The sequence below is a fragment of the Lepidochelys kempii genome, chromosome 3 (genome assembly GCF_965140265.1).
Source record: "Lepidochelys kempii isolate rLepKem1 chromosome 3, rLepKem1.hap2, whole genome shotgun sequence".
Lineage (NCBI taxonomy): Eukaryota > Metazoa > Chordata > Testudines > Cheloniidae > Lepidochelys > Lepidochelys kempii.
In genome coordinates this window covers 209676927-209697681 of record NC_133258.1, presented here as the reverse complement: position 1 = coordinate 209697681, position 20755 = coordinate 209676927, and the positions used below count along the sequence as shown (strand labels likewise).

General features: G+C 48.2%; 1 protein-coding gene across 5 annotated transcripts in view; it reads left to right on the top strand.

Moving 5' to 3' along the window:
* The first annotated feature begins 1797 nt into the window (after positions 1 to 1797).
* Positions 1798 to 20755, top strand: part of ACSS1 (acyl-CoA synthetase short chain family member 1) — a 79607-nt gene continuing 60649 nt past the window's right edge. The window contains exons 1-2 of one of the 5 annotated variants that reach the window (XM_073339935.1): positions 1798 to 2150; positions 13569 to 13665. In XM_073339935.1, coding sequence (XP_073196036.1) covers positions 1841 to 2150; positions 13569 to 13665 — 407 coding nt within the window. In that variant the 5' untranslated portion in view covers positions 1798 to 1840. Of the gene's footprint in view, positions 2151 to 13568; positions 13666 to 20755 lie in introns of those variants that run through there. The other 4 variants (XM_073339936.1, XM_073339933.1, XM_073339934.1 and 1 more) reach the window with 4 other exon arrangements.

The window sequence follows — 20755 nt, the reverse complement described above, 5'->3', positions numbered from 1 at the left end:
TTTTGTACCTCTCTAGATATCAAAGCTGTAGTTATCCGTTCTTTGTGTTAACCAAGATGTTCTTCACTGAGGACAAACCGTAACTATGTTTATTAGACAGAAGTGATCTGAGAATTTTGTCAGCCCCAGCGCTCTCCTCCACCACCATACACGTACCTTCCTTTCGTTTGTCTGCACGTCTGAAATGTGCCCAGATACCAGGGTGAGGGCGCAGACAAGAAAAAGGAGGAGCCAGAGGCAAGCTGTGTGTCAGAACTAGCGCCCGTGGTATACCGTCACCCTAAGGATGCTGCAGAGTAAATATTCCCTGCGCTAATCTGCCGCAGAGTGATGTCTTCTCTAGGCGTGAAATGACTCCTCGGGCCTGATTCTCCTCTCAGGCTGGTAATGTACCAGTGTAACCTCACTGGCAGGAGGAATGAGCACTGGTGTAATTGAGTGCAGAATCTGCTACCTGTCTGGCTTGGCTCCGTCTTTTCAACCTCCCCTGGGATGTTAGGGGGAAAAAGTCAGCTTAAAAAAAACCCAAAATCATCTGAGGCCCCTCTGGAAAAGAAACGGTGGGACAGAGAATAAGTTTCACCCTGGGCAACGCCAGTGCTTGACGGCTGACAGGAGGGATGTTTCTATGGGGTACCAGGGATAGGGTCAGGGGAGGGAGAAGTGTGTGGGAGTTGGGGAGGGTGATGTGCAGGGGAGGATTGGGAAGGCTGTAAGGAGGATGGGGGTTCAAGTGAATGTATGGGGATAGTGTAAGGGGTGTACATAGGGGCTACGGAGAGTATTCCGGGAGGGCTGTGAAAGTGATGGGGGAGTGTACGGGGAGGGTTAGCAAATGTATAGGGGAATGTGCAGGAGTTTATAGGATGTTCAGGGGTTTAGGGGCTGTATAGGGGTTTGGGGGAATACAGGGTGTATAGAGGTTTAGGTGGCATATGGAGGCATTTATGGGTTGTATAGGGATTTAGGGGATCCTAAGGGAGGGTGTGCGGTTTAGAGGGTTATGGGGGAGTGTATCGGGTGTATAGGGGAGGGCATGGGAGGTTAGAGGGTGCATGGGGCGTACAGGGGACTAGAAGGCATATGGAGGAGTGTATGGGGCCCACAGCAGTTTAGGAAGTATATCTGGAGTGTAGCAGGGAAGAGAGGGTTTAGGGGGTGTACAGGGAGGGTAGGGGGAAGTATATGGTGCATAGGTCTTGGGGGTATATGGGAGAGTGCACAGGGCGTAGAGGTTCAGGGTGTGTACAGGGTGTATATGGGTTTAGGGGGTGTATAGGGGAGTGTACAGGGCATGTAGAGGAGTTTAGGGGATGTATATGGGGGTGTCGAGGGCTTTAGGGGCTGTATGGGGGGCTGGGGGATTACAGAGGAAGGTAGGGGGCGCAGGGGCTGCCAGGGAGCATCTAGGGGGTTAGTTGTGTGTGGCTCAGGGAGGGGCTGAGGGCGGGGGGCGCGGGCAGGGATTCGGGGGGCGGGGGGCCCGGAGCAGGGCGGGGGGCGCGGGCAGGGATTAGGGGGCGGGGGCGCGGAGCAGGGCGGGGGGCTGGAGGGGCTGAGGGCGGGGGCGCGGGCAGGGATTCGGGGGGCGGGGGGCCCGGAGTAGGGCGGGGGGCAGGAGAGGCTGAGGGCGGGGGGCGCGGAGGGGGGCGCGGAGCAGGGCGGGGCTCTGTCCGGCCGGGGGGGGCCCCACGGGCGGCGCTCACAGTGACCCCCCCGGCCGCGCGGCGGCAGCGGGCGGCGCCGTTGGGCGGGGCGGGGCGGGGCGGGCGCTGGGGGCGGGGCGGGGCTCGGCTCGGGGCTCGGGGCCCGGGGCTCGCGGCTCGCGGCGCACAGGACCATGGCAGCGGCCGCGACGTGGGGCCGGGCGCGGGTCGCCCTCAGCCGGCGGAGCCCCTGGGGCCGGGGCGGCGCCCCCCCGCGGCAGCCCCCCGCGCGCCGGGCCGGCGGCGGGCCCCAGGAGCGGGCGGGCGCCGCCCTGCCGGCCGCGGAGTACCGGGAGCTGCGGGAGCGGGCGGCCCGGGAGCCCGCCGCCTTCTGGGGGGCGCTGGCCCGGGAGGCGCTGCGCTGGGACCTCCCGTACCACACGGCCTGCGACGGCCCGCTCGGCCGGGGCCGCTGGTTCCTCGGCGGCCGCCTCAACGTGTCCGGTGAGCGGCCCCCCCCGGGACCGGGACGGGGACGGGGACCCAACCTCCCCCCGGCCCCCCCGCCCCCCCCCCGGGACCTCCCGCCCCCCCCCGGGACCTCCCGCCTTCCCTCGGGACCGGGACCGGGACCTCCTCCCGCCTCCCCCCGGGACCGGGACCTCAACCTCCTCCCGCCTCCCCCCGGGACCCCAACCTCCCCCCGGCCCCCCCGCCTCCCCCCGGGACCGGGACCCCAACCTCCCCCCGCCTCCCCGCGGGACCGGGACCCTGCCCCCAACCTGCCCCCGGCCCCCCCCCGCCTTCCCCCGGGACCGGGACCTCCCGCCTTGACCGGGACCGTGCCCCCAACCTCCCCCCGGCCCCCCCGCCGGCCCCCGGGACCGGGACCCCAACCTCCCCCCGGGACCGGGACCGGGCCCCCGCCGCCTCCCCCTGGGACCGGGCCCCTGCCCCCAACCTGCCCCCGGCCCCCCCGCCTCCTCCCGGGACCGGGGCCCCGCCCCCCGACTCCCCTCGGGCCTGGGGCCCCGCCCCCCAGCCTCCCCCCGGGCCCCCCGACTCCTCTCGGGCCATCCCCCACCTCCGACAGAGACCCCGTCCCCGCAGCCTCCTCTCGGGCCCCGCCTCCCCCCGGGCCCGGGACCCTGCCCCCCAGTCTCCTCTTGGGGCCCCCCACCTCCCCCAGGACCCCTGATTCCCCTGGGCCGCCCCCGCCTCCTCCCGGGACCTCACCCCCCAGCCTCCTCTTGTGCCTCCCGGGCTTGAGACCCTGCCCCTCCAGCCTCCGCTCGGGCCCCCCACCTGCCCCAGGACCCCCGACTCCCTCGGGCCCCCCTAGCTTCCCCCCAGGACTCCCCACCTGCCCCCGGCTTGGGACCCTGCCCCCCAGCCTCTCCCTGGACTCCCTCCAGACTCTCATCTGTCCCCCACCAGCCTCCGCCCCCAACATCCTCAGACCCCCAACCACCCTCAGGCATTCCCTACTGGAGTCCCAGGACCCCCCCACCTTCTGTTGGACCCTAGAGCATCCCTGAGACTCTTTCTAGGCTCCCCGTCATCCTTCCCTAGGTTCCCTGCTCACAGGCAGTTGCCCTGGGCACCCTCACTCCCTCTGGGCATCCCCAGCCACATCGTCTTCTAATCCCCCCAGCCTCCTCCTCTTTCAACCCCAATCATCACCCCTCCCCCCACTCCTGGGCATCTCCAACCTCCTTAGCATCCCTAATGCCCCATCATTCCATATCCCCCCCCCGGGTGTCCCCTACTCTCTCCCCCAGTCCCCCATTATCCCCAATCATCTTCTCCCCAATCCCTTTTCACCTCCAACTCCTTGTCACTCCCCAGAGACTACCCCAACTTCCCTGCATCCCTTATCTCCCAAACATCCTATAATTCTTGGTCATACCCCTTCATAATCTTTCCATCACCTGCAGACCAATATTATCTCCCATTTTCATCATTGCTGTCCCCAACCCTCCCAACTCCATGTCATCCATCCACTATATAATTCCAAACTCCCATCATCCCACTCTTCCCTAGACTCCCATCGTATCAGTCCCCCATCCACTTTCTCTCATCAGTCTCCCATCACCTTAACCCTGCATCAATCCCCCTATATCATCTCCAGGCACTTTCAGTCCCCTAGTCCCTCTGTATTATCCCTCGAAATCCAAACCCTTAAAGTCTTCTCCAAATCCCATATCCTCCCAAGTCCCCGTAACCTCCTGTCCATCCACCCAAGTCCTATACCCTCCAGTCTTCTAGCTTCCCTGAACCCACATATCCTTTTTCTGACTCCCAGTTGGCATGACCTCTGGCCCATTGAGAAGTCTCCCGCCAACCCTCTAGGGCTTGTTCTTAATTAGTTTGCCTGTGTCTCCTGCTTCTGTTTCTTCAACTCCTCCATTCACAAGCAGCACGTGGGATGGGCTCATGCTGGTGGGCTGATTGGTGGAGAAGGAGGCGTCATCTCACCACAAAGCCCAGCCCATGCCACATAAACAAATGCTGGAAACTTCGCCTGCTCTTAGTGAGGAGGGAGACAGGCTGGGACGCTTCAAGTGTCTGTTTTTAATCTACTTTTATATGTCTTAGAAATGATATAGTTTATAATGGCCTTGCTATTTGGGATGTTTTCTCAGCTGGGGTGTAATTTGAGCTAAGCAGGTGTGAAGTTGCTAGTATTTGGCTGAGAGACCTGCGCAAAAAGCAGGTGCTGCAGGAATAGGTAATGGTCATTAAGTAGGTGGCACTCTTCCTACTGCTGCTGCAGATGCATCTTTTGTTTTGTTTTTGGCACATCGGACCAATTTTCATAGTGCAGGCTGGCTCTGCAGCACATGTGTGGGTGTCAAATTTAGCTGCATAGTTAATGTAGGTCTCTTTTAAAGTGCACAGTGAATAAAGTAAGTTTCACTTTATAAAAAGTATGTGTGAACTTGGGTAAATCACTTAATTTTTTGGTGCCTTGGTCAGTCCATCTGCCAACCAGAGCTTCTCATATGTACTTAGCTTTGCAAAATGCATTGGGGGTTTTCAGGAAAAAGTGCTTATTATTAGGCATATTTGACAAATTAAAAAAAATTGAGGCAGAAAATTTGTGTAGTATTGGGATAGCCCTGGGCGTCTCTAGCCAAAATACCTGTGTCAAATCCTGATCTGACACGAATTTGCTTTGTGAACTTGTAAAAAAATCTTTGCTCCAGCTCCATCTATAATATAAGGTTACATCTATGCAAATTGCTTTTGAGACTTACAGATGAAAATGTTTGTCCATTTTCATTTAAAGGTATTATCACAGATGTTTTATTTATGTTAGCTGAGTTCTTTTGCAGCCACTCTATACCAGTAGCATGTAGAACTGGGCCACTGGAACCATGAAAACACAGATTTCTTTTCTTCGCTTCTAGCGCTGCCATGGTCTGACCTGTCACAGCCTTCTGTGCAGGGTCTCTGAAGGGCACTTACAGTCTTACAGAGGTCCTTAACATAGATGTGCAGGGATCATGCTTGCATTTATTGAGCAGAGCATTCTAATGCTGCTGAGCAAATAGTTGCACATCTTAAAGGAATAAAGTTAAAAAACAACAAAATTCCAACGACTATGAAATTCAATTAAGAAAACACTATAAGACTATTAAGGTTAATACTCAGAATCAAGAAGTGGCGAAGTTAAGGCTGTCTGAGCGACTTTACCTCTGCCATCTCTTGTATAGGCATTATTGAGGTGATGTTTTACTATCTGGTCGCACACCTTTAGAAATAAAACCTTAGATGTCATATCTATGTTGTTTTCTAATTAAGGAAAACTGTTCTTAAAAAGATACTGGAGTCCTTTTGAGACCGTTATAAGAGAGCTGTTGTTGCGTGGGTACATACAGATTCACTGTATATTTTACAGGTACACTGACATTAAGGGATACTATATCACTTGTCGTAATTGTACAGTTTGCCGTGATCTTCTTGACTATAATTGCTCTTCTGACGATTGTCGTGCAGCGTGCTCATGCTAGTTCATTGCTGTCCATCCCAGAGATGGCTGCACTTTGGTGATGTAAAGGGCTCTGCAATATCCACACAAGGACATCCTATTACTCAAGTAAAATATTATTAATTTCTTGAGAAAAATGAAAAAGTGATAAAGAATGTAAGCATCATCACTCTGTTTTCTGTTTCCAATGAGATGCTGATTGCTGGTCTCTTCACCCATCTTTGTTAACATTTTTAAAAGAAAATACTTTGTCATGACTGTTCTGTGCACCAGTGAGTGAAAAGCAAAAAACTGCCCATGTAAGGGACAAGTATGCTATCCTGGCATCGTCCTGCAGACCCTGACATTTTAATAACTAGCGACCCCCTTATGCATGACCAGCCAGAAGCACCTTACTCCACAAGTAGTCCCGTTGACTGTAGTGGCAGCACCCATGGCATAAGAGTTTCACAATCTAACCGTAGGAAAGAGATGATTTCTTTAGATGTCTGTACTTCATGCTCTGTATGTTTTGCTGCAAGGTCACAGAGCATGTTCATTCACTCTACTCTTTAGGCTTTTTATTTATTCTCAGATACGTACTATGGTGTGGTTCCAACTGTCAGGTGATAGGCAGATGACCTAGCAGAAATAGCAGTAGTCATTTGGAGGGAACCATTCACAGCTTCTGTTGTAGAACAGTCTGACATTGTGTTTGAGTGATGCTGGTCTTAGAGAAAGGTAGTCTTTAAGACCTTGACATATAGCTTTATTCCACAGATTTTTACAAAAGATGGCATTCAAATGCCCTCAGATATATAAAATCAGAAAGGATTTTTGTACACCAGGAAAAGTTAGAAAATCATGGATGCAAACCATTCAGGATTCTGCAGGTATTGCTTTTCTGAACAATCTGGGTTTCTGTGTTAAAAGCAAATACAAGTGATAATAGTAATCTAAGAAAAACACTAAACTATTCCTTGCCTATTTGTTGTTAGCATTTTTTCTCTTTCTCTTCCTCTCCCTGTAGTCAAGAATGAAGAGGTTTGTGCAGGGTGGTACATTGGGATATATGCTAGAATCAGTGTATGAAATAATAGGAAAATGTAGGCTGAATATCACTGAATGGTTTTGGAGTGGAATTAGTAGAACCCCATCACTGGAGAGGTTTAAAACAGAGCTGGAGAAAGCACTAGAAGACTGCGCCATAAGGTACAGCCCCGTGCTGGCAGGGATGGGATAAGGCAGGGGTTCTCAACCTTTTTCCTTCTGAGGCCCCCGAAATATGCAATAAAAACTCCACAGCCCACCTGTGTCATAACAACTGCTTTTCTGCATAGAAAAGCCAGGGCCGATGTTAGGGGGTAGGAAGTAGGGCAGGTGCTCGGGCCCCACATCACAGGGGGCACTGCAAAGCTCAGTTGCTCAGGCTTCAGCTTCAGCCTGGAGTGGTGGGGCTCAGGGTCGTGCAGTCCCTTGCAGTGGGGCTTTGGCTTTCTGCCCTGGGCCCTAGAGAGTCTAATGCCTGCCATGCTTGATGGCCCCCCTGAAACCTGCTTATGGCCCCCCGGGCCCCAGAAATGGCTGACCTACTCAAGGGTCCTTTAGGATATGTCTCTACTGCAGCTGGGAAGTGAGATTCCCAGTTCAGGCAGACAGACTTGCACTAGCTCAGCTCAAGCTAGCGTGCTAAAAAATGGAAGCGTGGACGTGGCAGCATTCACTGGGGACAGCTCATGCTAGCATCCCAAGTGCGGACCCCAGGGGTCAGGCAGGCTTGGACTCTGGCAGCTAGCCCAGCCTGCAACGTCCGCACTGCTGTTTTTACTGCACTAGCTTGAGCTGAGCTAGCGTGAGTCTGTTTTCCTCTGCTGGGAATCATACCTCCCGGGTACAGCATAGACACTTGGGCAAGTTGTCTAGAATGACATCACCAAACACAGTGAAACACAGTATTATAAAACACAGTATTATAGGTTTCAGAGTAGCAGCCGTGTTAGTCTGTACTCGCAAAAAGAAAAGGAGTACTTGTGGCACCTTAGAGACTAACCAATTTATTTGAGCATAAGCTACTTGCATCCGATGAAGTGAGCTGTAGCTCACGAAAGCTTATGCTCAAATAAATTGGTTAGTCTCTAAGGTGCCACAAGTACTCCTTTTCTTTTTGCACACTATTATAGCTATTCAGATAATGGTGTTGTGATACTTCCTGCACTGACTATTCCAGAATGCTCCTAAAAGACAAGTTAAATAGTCAACTGAGCACATAGTCCTTTACCTCTGCGTTCAAATACATTTGGTCTACTGAGAAATGGATAGATCCTTGCCTTTCTTCCAGGTGAGACCTTGTAATGGGATTGATTAGAAGTATGTGATTTAGGTGTGTAGCATAAGCTACATATTTTTCTTGAAATTCAATATAACTTCTGACAAAACATTGTATATCTGAGGTGGCTGAGCTCCAACGGATACTTTCAGCATAAAAGTAGCTGTCCGTATGCTCCCTCCCCAGTCCTGTTTCATAGTGCAGAGGGGAGCAAATTTGACAGAGAAAACTGCAATGAGACGCTGGCCAGGGGAAAATCACATGTGGGATGTTGTCTCCCCAATAACAGTGCGTGATCCGCATGTAAAACCAGTCAGGAATTAATGCCAGTAGACCCCAGTTCATCAGTCCATTCCTATTCAGCAAAGCACTTCAGAGCATGCTTTGGTCAGCTGGAGTCTGAGGGTATGTCTACACTGCAATTAAAGGCCCCCCGGCTCAGGCTGTGGGGCTGTTCAGTTGTAGTGTCAACTTTCAGGCTCCGGCTGCAGTCCAAGCTCTGGGACCCTCCCACCCTGCAGTGTCTTAGAGCTTGGGCTCCAGCCCAAGCTTGGAAGTCTACATTGCAGTTAAACAGCCCTGGAGCCTTAACCCTGGAGCCTGAGTCAGCTGGCACAGGCCAGCGGCTGGTGTCTAATTGCAGTGTAGATATACCCTGAGGCATCAGTAACTCCCACTGAGTAATCCATTACCTCCATCTGTGAGGCAAAATGTTGCTGGGGCAGTGAGTCAATGTCAGCATGACCTTCTGGTGTTGCCGTGCACCATAGCTGCACGTGAATGGGAGCTGCAAGGTACCTGAGCACAATGCATAGACTTGAGGGCAGTGATTCCCACAGGTCCCTGTCCCTCCACGTCCCTTCTAGTCCTGTCCCCTCCCCTTCTGCATGCTTGCAGATTTTTGGCTCACTTCTAGAAGAGTTTATAAAAAGAATTCTCTGTACTCTAATAAATGGTGAATGATCTCTGAGCCAAGTTTAGATTCACAGTGCTTTTTCACAGCAGGCTTAACTGTGTGTAAATAATAATTAATAATTATCATACCTAGCTCTTGTATAGTGCTTTTCTTCAGTAGATCTCAAAGCACCTCAGAATCTTTTGATGTATGTATTCTCACAACCTGCCTTTGAGGGAGGGAAGTACTATCATCCCCATCTTTCAGACGGGGAGCTGAGGCACAGTGAAGCAAAGGGACTTGCCCAAGGTCATACAGGAAGTCTGTGGTGGAGCAGGGAATGAACTTGGGAATTGAATGTTTACAGCAGGGGTTCTGAGGCCCCCTCAACGTGCTATAAAAACTCCACAGCCCAGCTGTGCCACAACAACTCTTTTCTGCATATAAAAGCCAGGGCTGCCGCTAGGGGGTAGCAAGGGGGGCAGTTCCCCGAGGCCCCACGCCACAGGGGGCACCACAAAGCTAAGTTGCTCAGGTTTCAGCTTCAGCCCCTGGTGGTAGGGCTCGTGGGCCCTGGCTGCAGTCCCATAGAATCATAGAATATCAGGGTTGGAAGGGACCTCAGGAGGTCATCTAGTCCAACCCCCTGCTCAAAGCAGGACCAATCCCCAACTAAATCATCCCAGCCAGGGCTTTGATAAGCTGGGCCTTAAAACCTCTGAGGATGGAGATTCCACCACCTCCCTAGGTAACGCATTCCAGTGTTTCACCACCCTCCTAGTGAAAAAGTTTTCCTAATATCCAACCTAAACCTCCCCCACTGCAACTTGAGACCATTACTCCTTGTCCTGTCCTCTTCTACCACTGAGAATAGTCTAGAACCATCCTCTCTGGAACCACCTCTCAGGTAGTTGAAAGCAGCTATCAAATCCCCCCTCATTCTTCTCTTCTGCAGACTAAACAATCCCAGTTCCCTCAGCCTCTCCTCATAAGTCATGTGTTCCAGACCCCTAATCATTTTTGTTGCCCTTCGCTGGACTCTCTCCAATTTATCCACATCCTTCTTGTAGCGTGGGGCCCAAAACTGGACACAGTACTCCAGATGAGGCCTCACCAATGTCGAATAGAGGGGGACGATCACATCCCTCGATCTGCTGGCAATGCCCCTACTTATACAGCCCAAAATGCCATTGGCCTTCTTGGCAACAAGGGCACACTGTTGACTCATATCCAGCTTCTCGTCCACTGTAATCCCTAGGTCCTTTTCTGCAGAACTGCTGCCGAGCCATTCGGTCCCTAGTCTGTAGCGGTGCATGGGATTCTTCTGTCCTAAGTGCAGGTCTCTGCACTTGTCCTTGTTGAACCTCATCAGATTTCTTTTGGCCCAATCCTCTAATTTGTCTAGGGCCCTCTGTATCCTATCTCTACCCTCCAGCGTATCTACCTCTCCTCCCAGTTTAGTGTCAGAAAGCCACGCGCTGGGGCTTTGGCTTTCTGCCCTGGGCCCTAGCAAGTCTGATGCCAGCCATGCTTGGCGACCCCCCTGAAACCTGCTTGTGGCCCCCCAGGAGGCCTTGGACCCCTGGTTGAGAACCACTTGTCTACAGCATCCTTGGTGTATAGCGAGTAAGGCCATAAGAAAGTGAGCGCATAAGAAGATAAGTTGAGATTTCTTTGGTTCAAAAGTTTTGGCCACTGTTTGTTACATTTGCGGCTTTGGTGCAGTCAGTTAAATACCATAAAAAAACCAAAACACACTAATTTGAGTGAGTGGTGCTGTGAACTGGTGCCACTCAAATTTGGCAAAGCTGCTCCTCTCTCATGACAGGCAGGTGCAGGTGTGTGTAGAGCAGGGTGACCAAACAACAAGTGTGAAAAATTGGGACAGGGAGTGGGTGGTAATAGGAGCCTATATAAGAAAAAGACCCCAAAATCGGGACTTTCCACAATAAAACCGGGACATCTGGTCACCCTAGTGTAGAGGTGCCCTCAAAATGGAGGTGTGAAGATGTTGCAGGGCAAGAGGGCCTTCAGGACAGAGATATAGCTTCCCTCCGGGCAGAGATATGGCGGGTACAGACCTAAACCCTTGTTTTGTAATTGACTAGATGTGGAGTTGGCAGTAGAGTCCTTTACCCTTCAACAGGGGCTGGAACCCACCCCCCATTCCTCCAATATGCAGGGCAGGGCAAGCTCTTGAGCCAGCCCCGAGACCCATGGAGGCCTTGTGCGGGACAAGCATCACCAGGGCTCCCTTGTCCCAGCCCTGTGGAATACACAAGCCCCAGTCCTTGCCCAGCCACACTCACTGGGGCCTCCCTGAGCCCCTCCCCAGGTGTGGCCAGGCAGCCATGGAACACAAAGTTCTTGAGGTCACGCAGGAGCTGCTCCTGCTCAGAACTGCACCTGGACAAAGTGTGAGGCCAGCACCAGCAGGGACGAGTGCTGTTGGCAGTACGTGGAGACGGGGCAGCAAGTGGGGTGAGTCCCTGACCAGTGCAGGTCCTCCTCATCAGCTTCTGCCACTGCCCCCACTGCTCATGCTGGAAGGATGAGAGGTGCCTTTGTTACTCCATCTCCAGGTCGCAATACCACTCACTCAAATTCGGCCCTGCTGCCCCTTTGCTAAATTTGAATGAGTGGTATTGTGACCCTGTGAGTGCAATGGTATTGCAACCTGGCACATGGGGTTGCAATGCCACTCAAATCTGTGGCAATTATAAAAAGTTTTGGCAAGTACTGAAAGTTGTGGTGAGTGTTGAAAGTTGTGATTTCCAAAATCACAGGCTGCAATTCTTATAGCCTTAGTACTGACCACCGTAGACAGTGTACAGTATTATGATGACATATGTTACTTTCTTTTACTTTTGTGTTAATGCATTTTTACAACCAAATCTTCCCAGGGGATACTTCTGAGTTGGAAGGCTATATTAAGAGTTAAATTGTTTTCTTGAAATTTGGATACAGTGGTACAAATTTCCTGACTTCACTGGGAATTGCACTTACTGTATGTAAAATGTATAGAGGCCAGTTCTGTTACAGCAGTGCAAATACAGAAGAATATTGGAACGTAAAGCTGATGGGAGAGCAGAATCAGGCACAGGAACTGCAGCTCATCTCTTTAAAACAATAGCAAAAAAATCCCTTGCCCCTCCCCCCCAAACAAATGGGGATACCAGAATGCTTAATTTACATTGGAGTTGTAACTTTAGAAAACTATTTGTTTAAGATATTAACAGATATTAACATTACTAGATATTCTTCATCAGCTTGTTTTATAAGTTACTGTTTTCAAAAAACTATTTATATATGATTGCTTTACTAATGACCTATTGGAGTAAAGTAAATGCATTTAAAACCATTTAATTAGATCATTAACTTTTAGTTTAGATTTCTTGTTAATATCTAACGCATCATATGATGGTTAATATGGGTAGCAACTACTTCATTACAGGGTGTCCTTTATTGTCTTGGAAAAACCTAACCCATTTTGCCTGCTATATAGCTAGAGATTTGAAATGATGAAGTAATAAATAATGAAAGTACACAAAATAGAAATAATGTTGCACTCTCATACCTCCTAATAGGTACTGATCTAAATACATTGCTATAGAAATAATTTAGTTTAAAAAAAAGTTAAGGTTGACAGTGTTTTAATAGTCTCTAGCTCATTCACCCTCTTCCCCCCCATATTATAATTTCTCTAGAAAAAATTGTACACATCTAAAAAACTCTCAAATGTTGAAAAGTCAGGAAATGCACAGTGAAGGGACCCAGCCATTTCCCAAGGCCATATAACTTATTAGATAATGTTTATAAAAGTTTGAAAGTAATTTTAAGCGTTGGTCTTTATACAAACAAAATCAGCTCTCTGAGTGTGGCTGGGGCATAGCAGCAGAAAATATGAAAAATATTCAACTCTTTAAGCCTATGTTGCTGAATTAGAGGGCATACAAACATTTGGATTGTTTTTCAAAGGCAGGCTGGGTGTATTAAAGGGCTATGTCATGTGAGACACCAAAAGCAGTGGAGTTGAATAATCACTTGCATAATTTTTAGATACGCCAAAAGTGCAGATGGTTTTTAAGGTACAACTAACAGCCCTGCCACTGAGAATTGTAAGTCCTTGTGAGCCATATGGTAAAATTAGTAGAAAATCAGTAGCAAGGTTGGCTAAAGAACCACATCACCACGAAACAGGGACTTTCCTTTCACATTCAATGTAATCAGGAGCCTTATACCAGAAGTGGGATCTCTTGATCAGTTAGAGCGTGAAGATGCTGTCCAATAAAACCCTCTTCTCTGGGGCAAAAAAGACAATAGTGGCATCAGTGGCACCAGGCAATTTTGGTTCTTCTGTTTGCATACACAGCAGGCCTGAACCTCAGCAGGTGTATGTTGGCATAGCTCCTTTGAAATCAGTGCAGCTATACTGATCTAAACCAGCCAATGATCTGGCTCAAGGATTCTCATGTGGGTGCCCTTCTGTAAGGCTGTTTACTGATCAAATGGAAGTATTGCGTCCAGTGCATCACTGTGAATGGCTTAAATAAAAACGTTCCAAATAACGTAGATGATTGCATGTCTATTTATCTAACTTCTGACATTTCACCTCATATTTATTTGCATGCATGTATGACCAGGGAGCTAAGTTAGCCAAATTGCAAACATCTTTGACTTTAATACAAAACAAATAAAATGCGTTCTTAAATGTTTCTTTTCATACAGTAAACTGCTTAGACCAACATGTCCATCGGTCTCCAGACAGAGTGGCTTTGATCTGGGAGAAAGATGAGCCTGGCACTGAAGTGAGAATCACATACAGGTATGGCACATTCTCTCAGATTGCTGTAAAATGGGTCTTGCATACCAATATGGCAGTTTTACTGGCTAGTTAAAGAGCTGTTGCACTGAAATATTATTATATCTATATTAAATCTTCTGCCTCCTCTAGAGGCAGAGCAGTGTTAGGGATGGGAATGGACACACTGCAGGAGTACTGGTATCTGGATGTATTATCGTACATTTAACGGGTGTGGCATATGTTTTCTTCAGTCATTCTGTTGCATGGGAAGTGGAGCCAGGGCCCTGTCCAGAAATGAGGCCCTGTCTGGGGCTTGTCAAAGCTCTGGACAGAACTATATGCCCCCTTTCCTTTGCACTCTGGGTCCTGGCAGGCGATTATTTCTCTCTTTTGCATGGGGATGGGCGAGGTTCTCTGCTTTCACACACCCACGAATGAACATATTTTAACATGAATATTAAGGGCAAGCTCCTCGGCTGGTATAAACAAGCATAGCCTCGTTGCTATCAGAGGAACTCTGCCAGTTTACCAGATGAGAATCTGGCTCTAAGTTTCTGTTACATTTTTAGTTAGAACTGCCCATAGTCTGAGTGGAAACTTTCAGGACTGAAAGGCCCAGCTTTTCTGTTTTATCCGGCTTATTTTCAAATCTGTCAATTTTCCTTTTTGCCCTTTAGAAAAAGCTGGGACTTGTAGGAAGAATGCAAAACTTGAGTACTCTAAGTACCCTTTTAACATGAACAGTACTAGAAGTGGAGGCTTTCAGTCAATTAAAATGTGGAGATGCTGTGAGATTACCCACTTCTGTCATGGGAAACTGAGATGATATCGACCACACCAGGTTGGGAGCTGGGAAAATTGGTTTTATTCCCTAAGCCTTGCTGTGCTTCACTTTCCCCATTTTAGAATCTGACTAATGATGCTAACCCACTGTTAGAGAGAGTTTTTATTTTCCAGTTTTTCCAGCACAGTTGTACTGTGCTTTTCTTCCCTGTCATTATTATCCAATCTTCTTCACTGATGGCAAACTTTGAATTTTACATGTAATTTTTCAGAACAGTAGCAAATGTGTTGGTTATCTAAATATGCAAAACAATATTGAGCTGTTTGTGTATTCAAAATGGAGCCGTGGGCTGAATCGTCAGCTGCACTCAAGGCACACCCAGTTGGGTGCAGTTCCCTGTCTACACCAACCCTTCTCATGGCTGGCATGACCCTATATGTGGGGAGGGGTGGGGGCTACACTGTCTCTATGACAGCTGAGGATTCCCCCACCTTTGGGCAATCCTCAGCAACCCACTCAAGGCAGCTTTAAGTTTGCTTGTCCACTTGAGTAGTGTGTAGGGCACATGGTGTGAGCTGAAAACTGACCTGTATGTCTACAGAATATTCTTTACAAGGTATGGATGATTGAGATTCCTTGAATTTATTTGAACACCTGTAGGTTCCTATAGTCTTTCTTAACTTCAGGATTTGTTAGTGTTGCTTTAAAAGAGGGCTGGTTCAAGTGTGTGACCTGGTTAGTAGAAAAAACAAGACTTGCAACTGAATACATTTTATGGCAATGGAGAATTATAGTGCTGTTCAAGAGTAATCATAATGAGGTAGTTATAGCATCTATATAATTGCTGAAGAAGTAGATTAGTTTGGATCATGGAATTACTAAACGATCAGTTGCACAGGTGCATTATCATCTTTCTGATATGAGTAGTGATTAACTGTAGCACAATGACGATATGTTAAGGAAACCTTGACTGATCTTTGCTAGACACATCGGCCTTGATTCTGGGCCATGTTCCACCCCTTTATGTCATTCTAATGTCAGAACCCAGGGAGACCTCACCCTGCCTTGTGACAGGTAATCTCCCAGAGTGGGGAGGTTCCTTGGGTGGCATAGGATAGCCCAGTATTCTGTTTTCTGACAGTGACCAATGCCAGGTGCTTCAGAGGGAATGAACAGAACAGGTAATCATCAAGTGATCCATCCCCTGTCGCCCATTCCCAGCTTCTGGCAAACAGAGGCGAGGGACATTTTGTAGAGCATGGTTTTGCATCCTTGCCCATCCTAGCTATAGCCATTGATAGACCTATCCTCCATTAACTTATTGAGTTATTTTTGAGCCCTGTTATAGTCTTGGCCTTCACAACATCCTCTGGCAAAGAGTTCCACAGGTTGACTGTGCATTGTGTGAAGAAATACTTCCTTTTGTTGGTTTTAAACCTGCTGCATATTGATTTAATTTGGTGATCCCTAGTTCTTGTGTTATGAGAAGGAGTAAATAACACTTTATTTACTTTCTCCACACTAGTCATGATTTTATAGACCTCTATCATATCCCCCCTTAGTCATCTCTTTTCCAAGATGAAAAATCCCAGTCTTATTAATCTCTCCTCATATGGAAGCTGTTCCATATCCCCAATCATTTTTGTTGCGCTTTTCTGTACCTGTTCCAATTCCAATATATCTTTTTTGAGATGAGGCGACCAGATCTGCACTCATTATTCAAGCTGTGGGTGTACCATGGATTTATATAGAGGCAATTTGATATTTTCTGTCTTCTTATCTGTCCCTTTCCTAATGATTCCCACCATTCTGTTAGCTTTTTAGACTGCTGCTGCACATTGAGAGGATGTCTTCAGAGAACTATTCACAATGACTCCAAGATCTCTTTCTTGAGTGGTAACAGCTAACTTAGACCCCATCATTTTATATGTATAGTTGGGATTATGTTTTCCAACGTGCATTACTTTGCATTTATCAGTGTTGAATTTCATCTGCCATTTTGTTGCACAGTCATCCAGTTTTGTGAGATCCCTTTTTATCTCTTCACAGTTTGCTTTGGACTTGACTATCTTGAGTAGTTTTGTATCATCTGCAAATTTTGCCACCTCACTGTTTACCCCTTTTTCCAGACCATTTATGAATATGTTGAACAGTACTGGTCCCAGTACAGACTCCTGGGGACACCACTATTTGCCTCTCTTCATTCTGAAGCTGACCATTTCTTCCTACCCTTTGTTTCCTATCTTTTAACCAGTTACTGATCCATGAGGGGACCTTCCCTCTTACCCCATGACAGCTTACTTTGCTGAAGAGCCTTTGGTGAGGGACCTTGTCAAAGGCTTTCTGAAAGTTCGAGTACACAATATCCACTGCATCACCCTTGTCCAAATGCTTGTTGACCCCATCAAAGAATTCTAGTAGATTGGTGAGGCATGATTTCCCTTTACAAAAACCATGTTGACTCTTCCCCCAACAAATGGCATTCCTCTATGTGTCTGATAATTCTGTTCTTTACTATAGTTTTAACCAATTTGCTTGGTATTGAAGTTAGGCTTACCAGCCTGTAATTGCCGGGATTGCCTCTGGAACCTTTTTAAAAAATTGGTGTCACATTAGCTATCCTCTAATCATCTGGTACAGAAGCTGATTTGAATGATAGGTTACATACCACAGTTAGTAGTTTTTGGAGTTTCACATTTGAGTTCCTTCAGAACTCTTGGGTGAATACCATCTGGTCCTGGTGACTTATTACTGCTTAGTTTATCATCTTGTTCCAAAATCTCCTCTAATCATGCCTCAATCTGGGACAGTTCCTCACATTTGTCACCTAAAAGGAATGGCTCAGGTTTGGGAATTTCCCTCACATCCTCACCTGTGAAGACTGATGCAAAGAATTCATTTAGTTTCTCTGCAATGGCCTTCCATGAGTGATCCTTTCGCCTCTCAATTGTCCAGTGGCCCTACTGGTTGTTTAGCAGGCTTCCTGCTTCTGATGTACTTAACATTTTTGTTGTTGTTACTTTTTGAGTCTTTGGCTAGCTGTTCTTCAAATTCTTTTTTGGCCTTCCTAATTATATTTTTACACTACATTTGCCAGAGTTTATGCTCCTTTCTATTTTCTTCAATAGGATTTAACTCCCACTTTGTAAAGGATGCCTTTTGCCTCTCCCTGCTTCCTTTACTTTGTTGTTTAGCCAAGGTGACACTTTTTGGGCCGCTTACTGTGTTTTTTAATTTGGGGTGTACCTTTAAATTGAGCCTCTCTTATGGTGTCTTTAAAAAGTTTCCGTGCAGCATGCAGGGATTTCACTTTTGGCGGGGTACCTTTTAATTTCTGTTTAACTAACTTCCTCATTTTTGTGTAGTTCCCCTTTCTGAAATTAAATGCTACCATGGTGGGCTGCTTTGGTGTCATCCCGCTCTCCCCCCCTGCCCTGGGATGTTAAATTTTATTATATTATGATCACTATTACTGAGTGGTTCAGCTATATTCACCTCTTGGGTCAGATCCTGTGCTCCACTTAGGACAAAATCATGAATTGCCTCTCCTCTGGTGGGTTCCAGAACTAGCTGCTCCAAGAAGTCATCATTTAAGATGTTAAGTAACTTTATCTCTGCATCCTGTTCTGAGGTGACATGGACCCAGTCAATATGGGGATAGTTGAAATCCCCTATTATTATTGAGTTTTTTATTTTTATAGTCTCTCTAATCTCCCTGAGAATTTCACAGTCACTATCAGGAAGGACAGGCAGGGCAGAAAAGGTGGGGGAGGAGCACTGTATGTAAGGGAGCAGTATGACTGCTCAGGGCTCCGGTACGAAACTGCAGAAAAACCTGAGTGTCTCTGGATTAAGTTTAGAAGTGTGAGCAACAAGAGTGATGTAGTGGCGGAAGTCTGCTATAGACCACCGGACCAGGGGGATGAGGTGGATGAGGCTTTCTTCCGGCAGCTCGCAGAAGCTACTAGATTGCACACCCTGGTTCTCATGGGTGACTTTAATTTTCCTGATATCTGCTGGGAGAGCAATAAAGCGGTGCATAGACAATCCAGGAAGTTTTTGGAAAGCGTAGGGGACAATTTCCTGGTGCAAGTGCTAGAGGAGCCAACTTGGGGGGGAGCTTTTCTTGACCTGCTGCTCACAAACCGGGAAGAATTAGTAGGGGAAGCAAAAGTGGATGGGAATCTGGGAGGCAGTGACCATGAGTTGGTTGAGTTCAGGATCCTGACACAGGGAAGAAAGGTAAGCAGCAGGATACGGACCCTGGACTTCAGGAAAGCAGACTTCGACTCCCTCAGGGAACGGATGGGTAGGATCCCCTGCGGGACTAACATGAAGGGGAAAGGAGTCCAGGAGAGCTGGCTGTATTTCAAGGAATCCCTGTTGAGGTTACAGGGACAAACCATCCCGATGTGTCGAAAGAATAGTAAATGTGGCAGGCGACCAACTTGGCTTAACGGTGAAATCCTAGCGGATCTTAAACATAAAAAAGAAGCTTACAAGAAGTGGAAGGTTGGACATATGACCAGGGAAGAGTATAAAAATATTGCTTGGGCATGTAGGAATGAAATCAGGAGGGCCAAATTGCACCTGGAGCTGCAGCTAGCGAGAGATGTCAAGAGTAACAAGAAGGGTTTCTTCAGGTATGTTGGCAACAAGAAGAAAGCCAAGGAAAGTGTGGGCCCCTTAATGAATGAGGGAGGCAACCTAGTGACAGAGGATGTGGAAAAAGCTAATGTACTCAATGCTTTTTTTGCCTCTGTCTTCACTAACAAGGTCAGCTCCCAGACTGCTGCGCTGGGCATCACAAAATGGGGAAGAGATGGCCAGCCCTCTGTGGAGAAAGAGGTGGTTAGGGACTATTTAGAAAAGCTGGACGTGCACAAGTCCATGGGGCCGGATGAGTTGCATCCGAGAGTGTTAAAGGAATTGGCGGTTGTGATTGCAGAGCCATTGGCCATTATCTTTGAAAACTTGTGGCGAACGGGGGAAGTCCTGGATGACTGGAAAAAGACTAATGTAGTGCCAATCTTTAAAAAAGGGAAGAAGGAGGATCCTGGGAACTACAGGCCAGTCAGCCTCACCTCAGTCCCCGGAAAAATCATGGAGCAGGTCCTCAAAGAATCAATCCTGAAGCACTTACATGAGAGGAAAGTGATCAGGAACAGTCAGCATGGATTCACCAAGGGAAGGTCATGCCTGACTAATCTAGTCGCCTTCTATGATGATATAACTGGTTCTGTGGATGAAGGGAAAGCAGTGGATGTATTGTTTCTTGACTTTAGCAAAGCTTTTGACATGGTCTCCCACAGTATTCTTGTCAGCAAGTTAAAGAAGTATGGGCTGGATGAATGCACTATAAGGTGGGTAGAAAGTTGGCTAGATTGTCGGGCTCAACGGGTAGTGATCAATGGCTCCATGTCTAGTTGGCAGCCGGTGTCAAGTGGAGTGCCCCAGCGGTCGGTCCTGGGGCCGGTTTTGTTCAATATCTTCATAAATGATCTGGAGGATGGTGTGGATTGCACTCTCAGCAAATTTGCGGATGATACTAAACTGGGAGGAGTGGTAGATACGCTGGAGGGCAGGGATAGGATACAGAGGGACCTAGACATATTGGAGGATTGGGCCAAAAGAAATCTGATGAGGTTCAATAAGGATAAGTGCAGGGTCCTGCACTTAGGACGGAAGAACCCAATGCACAGCTACAGACTAGGGACCGAATGGCTCGGCAGCAGTTCTGCGGAAAAGGACCTAGGGGTGACAGTGGATGAGAAGCTGGATGAGAGTCAACAGTGTGCCCTTGTTGCCAAGAAGGCCAATGGCATTTTGGGCTGTATAAGTAGGGGCATAGCGAGCAGATCGAGGGACGTGATCGTCCCCCTCTAGTCGACATTGGTGAGGCCTCATCTGGAGTACTGTGTCCAGTTTTGGGCCCCACGCTACAAGAAGGATGTGGATAAATTGGAGAGAGTCCAGCGAAGGGCAACAAAAATGATTAGGGGTCTGGAACACATGACTTATGAGGAGAGGCTGAGGGAACTGGGATTGTTTAGTCTGCAGAAGAGAAGAATGAGGGGGGATTTGATAGCTGCTTTCAACTACCTGAGAGGTGGTTCCAGAGAGGATGGTTCTAGACTATTCTCAGTGGTAGAAGAGGACAGGACAAGGAGTAATGGTCTCAAGTTGCAGTGGGGGAGGTTTAGGTTGGATATTAGGAAAAACTTTTTCACTAGGAGGGTGGTGAAACACTGGAATGCGTTACCTAGGGAGGTGGTGGAATCTCCTTCCTTAGAAGTTTTTAAGGTCAGGCTTGACAAAGCCCTGGCT